The following is a 10,539-nucleotide window of genomic DNA, read 5'->3' on the forward strand; positions in this document are numbered from 1 at the left end:
ATTTGACTGGGATTCGTTCTGGCTCAGATGGCGAGGGATTGCTATAACTATTTTTAGAAGCATTAATGAGATCTCTTTTTTTCACAAAGTGATATGGAAAATCGTGCGGAAGAACCTATATGTAAAAATAATTCCAGATTCCCATCATACATTACCAAACTTCCAAATAAGAATAAGCTAAAAATGGATAAATACCTTAAGGAACTGGAAGCAGACCCTAATTATAAAGGGCAACCTCCTAAACCATCAGTATTCCTTGTAGGTGACATTGAAACCATTTCGTTGTTGGATCGGAACTATGTTCCCGCGGAGATAATAGAATCCAAAATCTTCCCCACCACCACGCTTATGCAGCCGCCTTTATGACTGTCAATTCAGACAAGAAACTATCAAAGATTTATATTAATCATTATAGTTCCCACGAATACATAAATACGCACCCATCATTTTATGATCGAAGTGATTGTGTACTCCAAGCATTCATAAATGGAATACTTTCTGTTGTAAGCAAACAAAGAAAGTCACTAATTATTTACTTTCATAACATGAGTCGATTCGATGGTATTCTGATGACCCAACATCTTAGTAAGTTTCACCCCGACTTGAAAGTGGATACTGTAATGCGAAATGGTATTATGTACGAGGTTGCTGTTTCTAGACGTGTTCAGGACGGTAGGAATAAATCACGTCTCCTTTTCAAAATGCGGTGTTCGTTGTTGATTCTCCCTGATTCGTTAGCAAACTTAGCTAAACAATTGTGTTAGGAATAAGAAAGCGATGTCGGCGGAAGAAATACGAAGAAACCTATCACACTTTTGTAGTATAGACGCGGTGCACCTGATTTTATAGGCATCGGAATGGGTTTATCTTGGAAGATCTTGACTTCTCCGTGCCTTCTGCCTCCGACACATCATATCTCCTATGCCGACCTCGTACTTTTGATCACTTCTTCCTTACGAATTGTATCTATTACGAATTGTGTCTATTTAAGCTTTTTCTCGATTGATATTCATTTTTTCATCTATCTCATGAAATTTCCCTTCTATTAAGCGATAAAGAGCAATTGACGAAGTCAGCAGGAAGTCCGTCAGATGACGGTATGGATCAAAGGAATCCTCCTATCTTCGACTGAACACCCTTTTACTGGGATTTCGCATTCCTATTCCGATTGGCAGAAGCCTTTCTTTATGTTTGTGCCACCCTATGGCGATTTCTTACTCAACGCTTGCACTTTCTTACCAACTCTTGTACAAGTTAGGTTCAGCGTTGTTCTGACGATTAAGATTTCTCTGTTTGACGGTTTTTACCTTCAACAACCTTTGTTGCATCACTTCTCGATAGCTTTAGTGCTCGGAGAGTAAGCATAGCATATTGTCAGCTAGTTATTTATTGATAGCAAACAGCTAGTAGGTCAAGCCGGAGCCTTCACTCACTCAGCTTGGGTCAGCACCGTATCTCTAATTGGCGGAGACGAACTCCAATCCACCCACTTCATTTGTTTCCCAAGGAGGGTCATCAGCGAGTCCGCTCTCCCCAAGGTAGTTAAAAGGTGTAGGTACGCATTCCCCTGCACCAATGTACCGAAGCACTTTACCTTTAATCACTAGACGGGCTCAAGCTAGGGTCCTATTTTCGTTCTCCATGACTTCAAAGCTGCTTCTCTTTATCAATTTTGGACAGTTCTATAAACATTGGTACTAGGGGTTCTATGACCAAAAATCTTATATATTTTTTTCTCCTGGCGTTTATGTATTTATTATCGCTGTCTAAATGCGATGACTGTCATCAGCAAGTATCCAGTGCCCATAGTCGAAGAACTCCTGGATGTCTGGTGCCTCATGGTTTTCTAAACCCGATCTCAGAGCTGGTTATCACCGGATTCGTATGGCAGCTGGCGATGAATTCAAAACAGCCTTCCAGACTCTGGAAGGGCACTACGGGTACAAGGTCATGTCCTTCGGCCTCGCGGGAGCACCAGCCACCTTCTTGGCAGCCATGAACGCCACTCTCAAACAAACCCCTTCTGTGCAAATGCGCCCTGGTGTTATTTGACGACATTTTAGTCTACAGTGCCTCTCTTGAAGATCACACAATCCACTTGCAATCAGTGCTTGAGTTGTTAAGAAGGGATCAATGGCAAGTCAAACGCTCAAAGTGCTCTTTCGCTCAACGCCGGTTATCCTATTTGGGCCATACTATCAGCCAGCATGGGGTTGGCACTGAAACCCACAAAATTAAGAACATTGCCAACTGGTCTTCTCCGCAATCAGTCAAAGAAGTCCAAAGCCACTGACACATCTCCAGAAGAAACATGGGGAGATCCTGAGCTTTGAGGCAACTAAAGAAACAGGATGCTTTTCAGTTATATTTAAGAACAGAAGAGGAAGACAAAGCAACCCTAGGATTTCTCTGCTCCCAGTTCTTAATTCGAAAAGCTCGACATAAACCCAAGGACGGGTAACCACTACTAAACCAGGATCTCCATCTCTTTGAATAAAAGCCATCCTTTCCATCGACCAGCCTACGAGCATCTTCGGTACTATAATGAAGGACGTTGACACTATCCCATTCTACGTAGCAGGGGTAATTCCAGAAACATCCTATCTAAAATCATTTAGAGATAAGTTTCTATAGAAAGATAAGCGGGTGTACAAATGAACTTTCTTATGATACTATGATACTTACCACTCATTGGATGGGACCGGTGGACCATTGATTGATAAAAAGTAGTAAATAAGACCTTTTCTCGCAGGTATGAGAGATTGCACAACCTTGCCTTGAACGCTTGAAGTTCTAAATAAATCTGAAGAGGAAGGCCAATTGTATCATGTCAGCAATGGTACTCTCCTGGGCTATAGACTGTCACCTGCTTCAAGGTATCTTGCTTGTGAAAGCAGAACAAAGAAGAAAAGAACGAAATGGCGGTTCATCAGTAGTCAAAGGTGCAGACTTCATTCTTTGTTTCCTTCCTCCTCTACCATTACGTTTTGCTTTTTAGGACTACCTAAAGGAAAGGAATAGAATGATCCATAGTCGTACCTACTTGAGGGCACCGAATGCATACAGCTTACGTCAACTTTATATATATATAATTATTGATTCCATTCACACCCTTTAGGAACAGGAAACGGAGAACTTGTTGCTTTCTTCTATTTTTGCTGTAGCTGAGGACAACTTAGATTGAAATGATTGACTTGATCTAGGTACGTGGTCCAAACGGATAGGTAAAATTACCCAGAGGGAGCCCTAGTTTCAGCATAAAAGGAAGAAGTCGGGTCCACGCGCTTCCCCTTATCGGCTTGATCTTCTTCTGCCCCTCGGTAGAGTGAGTCTACTTAGCGAACTGGCAGGACGCGGAGATCGATTGATCAATATGCATATCGAGCATCTATAGTTATTCTCTCTTCCCAAAAGATATCTCAAGTCGCTTCCAACGTTTTGATGAGTAAGGGAGGGTATTTTCAACAAGATAACTATGGACGACCATCTTCCAATTTCCAATCTATATCTTTCATTGGGTAAGTAAGGGGAATAAGCAAGAACGGTGGAAAGCTTAAGAAAGTGCTAGTTCCTTTGCTGCGAATGGGTAGAATTGGTATCCCCAAAAGGTTGTTCTCTTAAAACCTCTGGCAAGGGGATGTGGAAGAGTTCAAGTCTATCCCTTTGGTTAACCTACTGTTGTTATACATCTCTACTATTATGGGCCACCACTTACTTAAAGGAAGTCGAGTACACATCTCCTTCAACCTGAAGGGTGAGGACCTGCAACGACGTAACGTTTGAAAGAAAAGTAACCAGCATAGGAGAGTGATCAGAAAGCATACGACTCGAGGGAGGGTTGGCTAATCAAATTAGAATGAAGATTCCGCTCTATATGATAAACGTTGGTTGACTTTGATATGAAGTGTTGATTGTGTTTTCTATTTGTTCAGACCCCGATAGTGCTTCTTGTTGTGACTGAAGGAAGGTTCATTCTATGCAAGATATATGCTAGTTTATAAGCATGAGACCCTCCTTTCGGGCCGGTAGACAGAGGCCTCAGTTCCAACGAAATGGGGAGCAAAAAGAGGTCGTGTCATACCATACAGATGAAATGAATGAAAGATATTCCTGTTGTTTCTGTGCCTATTAGTACTTCGCTCTGACCACATCAAGAGGAGTAGTTTGTTTTTCTTTTGTAAAGCGAGCCCAAGGAAATATATAGGAGAACATAGCTTGTTTTGTAGTAAGTAAATTCAAAGGCTCAAATCGTCTATATCAATGCAAGTCTAGCTGGATGGAGTGACTCGTGCTTTCGAACCATAAACTAATGCCGCCTCTCAGGAGCGTGTGTTACTATTCCATTCTCTGGAGCACAATCCAACGGAAAAAAGCATGTTTCCAACCTACACCTTTAGTTGTTCCAGCTCGTGAGGAAGACGACTATGGAATTCAGATTTCCTTTCTCTCGAAGCAAGCCAGTCCTTAATTAATGATAGGGAAGGAAGGAATTGCTCTTAGGCTTGTGAGTCTTTTTATCATACGGATGGGTCGTACAACCCTTACATGGTCTCTTGGCATAAAATTGGGTACTTTTCGTCTATGGCGAGATGGAAGTTATCTGCAAAGAATGCCAACTTAGGACCGTCAAAGTGGAAATCGTATCAACCCACCGAAACCGCTCTTTGGAATGGAATGCATAGTATTGTGCATTGGAATGGAAAAGTCGAATAATCAAGACATGGATCTAGTATCAACATGACCCAACTTCCATTCTCATGACCCAACTTATTCAATCACTTCCATTATCTTTCTATTGCTACAAATCGACAACAAAAAACATCCCTCGGAATTCCTGTTCGATAGGAAAAAATAGCTCTTCAACCAGAAATAGCAAGCAACATGTTTTTCTTCTCTCTTCCGGGCACACACCCTATCGGGTGACGCCACTGACAAACACCCTAAAGGGGAACGCAACACCTCCTATAACAGAAAAAGCAATATCGGAAATCTTTAAGCAACTAAAAAAGACGTATACTAAAAGATATGTGTTGAAAAGGGATGGTCAATAACAAGATGAACTCCATGCCCAATCTTCCCAATAGTATTGCTTAACTCTTGAATTGATACACTTGTTCATGGCATCTATTCTCTATCTTCACTTTTCACCTTCTCATCCTTAACCTCAGTGATCTGTTCCTCCTAGACATCCTTCTGCGTACAAAAACAGAAGAAGAAGAAGCATGGGCGTTAATCAATAGAATAGTTTAGTTTCATAAGTCTTTTTTGATTGGTATACCAATCATGGTTTATAGGGAAATAGTTAGAATAGGAAAGCTCTGTTAGTTAGTAATGTTTGGGTTTTTGTTTACGGCAATAGTACGTTTCTTGCTTGTCATATTTAGAAAATAAGCATCAGTTACATTTGACGTCCAGCCTTTTTATAGAAGAGAAAGGAAGGTTAAGGGCAAGGGCGCAGCATAATATATAAGAAAAACTTGATCTTTGAGGGGAAATTTTTCCAACTAGACCGATAAATGAGAAAAAGTACCAGTCATACCAAGAACCAAAGGCACCAGCTTTCATTGATATATATACCGTATCTTTTAGCTGAAAAATCTATGGATAAGAACCGGCTCTGGGAGGAGGGGTGGAGCGACAGAGCAATGAAAAGTTGGGATCTTTCCTTATCTTCGGTCGTGACGCCTTTTCCTTTTGTATGAGAAAGCGCTACAAAACATCCTTCTCGCGGGTTATCTTCTACTCAAGCAAGATCTCTCCTATTCTTCATCCACCAACTAGCAGGAACGTAGGAGCACACGAGGGTCATCATCTTCTGAAATGATTGGCTTTCGATCTGCTTTCCAAGAGGTGGTTTCTGACATGACCAGAAAGAGTGGAATTCTTGTTAGGATTGGCATGTCAAGTTGCTTTCTCGGACCCTAACATAAACCACCTTATCCTCACTCAGATTGTTCTTTTGGACTGAGCAGAAGCACGACCTCTATCTGACGTTTTCTCTATCCCTTCTAATCTCTCAATGGCATTTCCATCTCTCGATTCAATCAATCAAGTAAGTCCGGATGACACTTGTCTTTATTTAGTGTTTCCCCGGCTATTCAGCCATTACTTGCATCTCAGGTTCTTTGTACCCTTTTTTAGTGCCATGCACACTGAGGTTTCTGGCATGACCGAATCTTTTGAGAATATCGCTTATTACGTTAATTTCTTCATCTTGATGTACTCAATCCATTCAAATTCCATAATTCCAATGCTATAATCCCTATATTAAGATGAAGTAAGAAAGCATCAGTCCTCTTATTTTCTGTCTTCTATGAAAGAATGTAGCTCGCTCTTTCAACCCGGGGCCCCCTCTGGGGAACTGTTTGAGTTTTAGCATCGACCCCATTTCCTTTTGATCGTATTACGCTTGACTCGCTGCAAAACATTTCGCTTTCTGCGCCACGCTCGTACGTGGTTTACACTCCTAGCCTTTCATCTGACTTTGCCATCGAGCAATTGTTTGTTTTCAACTGGATTGGATTCTGAACCAAGAAAGATAGGCAACTTTCACTTGAAAGAAAGGAGCTTCAGAACTCTTGTATTCCACCGAATAAGAATAAGAATAAGAGCAAGAAGGGGCTATCTTTGTGAAGGGACCGGCACAAGAAAGTAGATCATATGGCCTTTCTTTCGCCAAAATCAAGTAAAGCCCCGGCCCAAGAAATGCAGCAAAGCAAGTCGTCTTTGGTTTGGAGCTAAATTCCTGGATGTATAGGCTTGATCGAGTGCCTTACCTGAAATCGATGATATAAAGTGGGCTCTTTAGCTTGCTCCAACAGAGGTCTCCTTCTCCCTTAGCAGCGAGACCAATCCCTACCTCTTTTCAATCAATCTTTCATACCGTATGCCTTCTCTACGCCTAAAACAAGTTCATGTCTCTCCTCTCTGAAGTCGGACCTTATTGAAAAGTAGTACACTTTCTTTCGTGGTGTTCAGGATCCCATGCTTTCTAGTTCACGCATGGCTTTCTCTAATGAAGCTAATGCCGAATTAAAGACCTTAAACGGAAAGACACAGGAGGTGGCGAAAAACGAAAAAAGAGAAAGAGCTTACAAACTTCTCTGAACCCGGTAGCCAGCGGAGCCCTTATTCATGGGTTAGGGACTAGCATTGAACAAAGTTGGTGACAGCCGAAGAAAAAGTGAAAGGGCAAGTAAATAATCTAAACATGCGGGTAAGCAGCAAAAAAAGAATAAAAGTAACGCACCCTACCTGTTAGTAAAGTAAGGCCTTCCAGAGCCTATCTAACACATACATACACGCGGATGAGGACACAGAAATAAATGGACGTCGATCCGGTACTGAAATTGCATAGCAAAAATGCAATATGTTCATACGTGATGAAACGCACATCATCCAATTCATGATTTAAGAACAAGAGAACGAGATATTGACTTTTTTACATCTGTAACTACATTCTCACATTTCTTTTTTGATCTCATGACTTTTTATGCGATCGGAAAACGAATGAGATCAGAAAGATAGGCGGACGACTTGACCATAAGGTCGGATGTTTCCGTGAGCAGTAAGCAGCGGATCTCCCCTTTTGGGGGAAAGCTGGTGGCCCTTTTGGCGTGTTAATTCTTTCGATGGGGCGGCCTTCTTCGTTTGGTAGATCCGGTCGAGGTGGTTTTCGTTTACCAGCGCGTAGGTGGTCTAAGTTCCTATGACCGAGTCTTTCTGGCCCCTGTGAACATATTTTCTTAATGTATTAAAGAGGGCCTCTCTAACCGGTGAAAAGTGGTAGGTGTTCACTAACGGCTATTCCTGGCTCGGCTCCGGTAACGCAATTCCGGGAGGAGTCGGTAGTTGGGCACTGGATCCCTTCGGACCTGGAGAACGTGTGACACTGGGTCAGGGTTTGGTGAACCAACAGGTCGCTCCTTTAGTTGAAGTATCGGGCCCCTTTTTCGTTGCCTAGGTTACACCTTTGGAATACCCCAGACGGGGATTTCGCTCTATTCCCCCCAATCTTCACTTTATGCCACGCCGACTCTCCCTCGTGGAATTAGACCAAGGGTCGAAGACCCATACCATAGGACCCCGTCTCCCGTATCTTATCTCTCGCGCGTATGAGATCGAGACACAGCCTTAGGGCTATGGGGAAAGTGGATCGATTGCCCTAGAATTACAACTACGTAGAGGGTCTCTACAAGTCTATAAATAAGTTCCAAAAAATTGATCGGTAGTAGTCCGGTCGCACCCGAACAATAATATTCCAGAGGGAAATGCACCTAAGATCAAATATTTTGAGCCGGCTTCCGTGGAAAATTCAGACTTTCTTTTTGATGCTGCGATCACATAAAAACATAAACTTTGAAGCTCAATAGCTAAATACATGGCAATTAAATCATGAGCCGGGATCATTAAGAGCATACTGCGAGTAGGAAGTGGAATTAATACAATGAATTCAAAAGCATCAAACCTCTCTTTTTCGAAAAAATTGAAACACATCGAAATGGTACCAGCCGTACTTAATAATAGAAGGATTTGGCAGAAATATGTAAAATTGTCCCTCCTAAAAAAATTATTCCAGAATAAATGGGCAATAGTTAGGAGAGGTGCGCCAGCGGCGAGCAGAAGCAAGGTTATTAGATACCGAAGGAAAGCCCGGCCAGAACCACACGTGCAAGTTTCCCTGCATGTGGCTCGTCCGTGATAACTTCTTCGGATTTGCGTGAACTAGCGGACCGATCACTAAGTGGTTAGTACCTCCAGCATGAGCGAACCTTTTCAGAAAAACTGGTTAGGAATGGGCACCACTATCCCAGCCCGGATCCAGCCAGGTTCTATTGATCATGTCCCCTTCCCAACAGTTGTATCTTGTCTTGGGGCGTCTTTCTTTGGCTTTACTATCAAGCCAGACGCGGCGCCCTTTCACATTATCATCTACCGCCCTTTCTTTCCTCCCGTCCCTTCACGCATGAAAGATCGTCGTATGTATGTTCGACTTCGGATGCCGGTGGAACAGAATTGGCGGGAGTATATTATGGCAGGATCAGTCACTTGGGCAAACCAAAACCCTCCTCCAAGAAGAATTGTGCTATGCCCCCCCCGATACCCCTATAGAGCGAAAGAGCTGCCTGGTGATCCCTAGGTTGCAGCACGTCCGGTCGTTAACTCCTCGCTAGCTGCCACCGTTTCTAGGACCGACCGACGCCTCACCTGCATGCACAGGTACCTACGTAGTGTAATGTCAGTCGCACATTCATAATAGCGTTCGGACTCATGTGCCTTCCTGAACCAGGGGAGTTCCCTTGCTCCTGATGCGTATGATTAGCCGGCCTTGCAGCGGCAAAAGGATTAGGACGCCCCACTCATGCTAAGGTTCCCTGCGGTCCGGCCGCATTAGGTTAGGGAGCTGGGCGATAATAGCTCCTCCGCATCCCAAGCGCGCTGCCCTCCTAGGCGCGCAACACTAAGTAATCCAAGCCAACCCACATTACTAACTAACGGTGGATAATCATCTTTCTTAGAGGTACTAAATACAACTCCATGAATGAGCAAAATGAAGGTTGCGTTAATGATAAAGATCTCTGGGGAAACCGCTAAAAAAAGATTGAACATGTGGTTCCGAGTTTCGATAACTTCTTCTACTTTCATTTCCCCCGTCTTCCAAATCGCAGAGTTAATTCAAAAGCCTAGGTGTTATTACTGAGCTGCTGCTCTTTTTTCTCTAATTCCCTTCTCAGATCCTCCGACTACTCCTCCTTATCCTACTCACTCGAAGTTTCGTTGGTCATTTATTGTTTTTTTAGCCTCTTTGACAAAGTTAGTAAGAAGAAAAACCTCGATCTTCAGTACACTTCACACCCACACAATCTCTATTTGAAACTAGCACTCCATTTCCAGATAGCGAGCGATCGCTCAGCAATGATACCGCGCCGGACGAAGTACCTATCCCCGGGGACCATGCTTTTTTACCTGTTTCCTTTTTTTCTATACGAAATTCAAACGATTTCGTTTGTGTTCATGTTGGTGATTTCAGATATGAATGAGGCCGGTCGTCTCCCCTTCCTACGGGTTCCCCAGTGACACATCAACCACGCCCCTTCCTTTTCTCCGATCATAAATAACCTGATCTATTTCTTTCTAATTCATCCCCTTCTTTCTAATTCAAAAAAGAAAGGGGGCGGTAAGGCAGGCTCGCAACTTACAAAGGGCACTCGCTGCTCGCAGGCCTGCTCTTTCTATTATGATTTCTATGTCTATGAAAGCTCCTTTGACTCCAGCCCCATAAGCTATTATTTCACCTGCACCAGCTCTTGGTCTTTGTCCAGGACAAAGATATCGCAATAGTGGAATAAGTAAGTGCAAGTTGGTGATCGAAGCAAAGGAAAGATCAAGCCGAAGAGCTTACCTGGGGCCATCTAAGACGGTTGTAGTAAATAGCTTACACGACTGATCAGGCTCATCAACCTATGGAACCTCACGCTATGTTGCTATGATTATTTTATCATAAAAGCATGTCGGGCGAAGGAATAAAACGCGTACAAC

At 43.0% G+C, this 10,539-nt stretch overlaps 1 protein-coding gene across 1 annotated transcript; it reads right to left on the reverse strand.

The window, feature by feature from the left end:
- Positions 1-8,154: 8,154 nt before the first annotated feature.
- On the reverse strand, positions 8,155-9,904 carry LOC125528158 (NADH-ubiquinone oxidoreductase chain 2-like). The gene is made up of 2 exons (XM_048692667.1): positions 9,458-9,904; positions 8,155-8,638 (listed from the first exon to the last, which is right to left on the reverse strand). The coding sequence occupies exons 1-2, from the start codon at positions 9,643-9,645 to the stop codon at positions 8,200-8,202; spliced, it is 627 nt and encodes a 208-aa protein (XP_048548624.1). The 5' UTR covers positions 9,646-9,904; the 3' UTR covers positions 8,155-8,199.
- Positions 9,905-10,539: the final 635 nt, after the last annotated feature.

The sequence above is a fragment of the Triticum urartu genome, unplaced genomic scaffold, assembly GCF_003073215.2.
Source record: "Triticum urartu cultivar G1812 unplaced genomic scaffold, Tu2.1 TuUngrouped_contig_4676, whole genome shotgun sequence".
Taxonomy (NCBI): domain Eukaryota; kingdom Viridiplantae; phylum Streptophyta; class Magnoliopsida; order Poales; family Poaceae; genus Triticum; species Triticum urartu.

Coding starts and splice junctions, on each gene's coding strand:
- LOC125528158 (XM_048692667.1), bottom strand. CDS start 9,645: ATGAAAGTAGAAGAAGTTATCGAAACTCGGAACCACATGTTCAATCTT. Junction 8,639..9,457: donor TGGCTTGGATTACTTAGTGT/TGCGCGCCTAGG, acceptor TTTCCTTCGGTA/TCTAATAACCTTGCTTCTGC.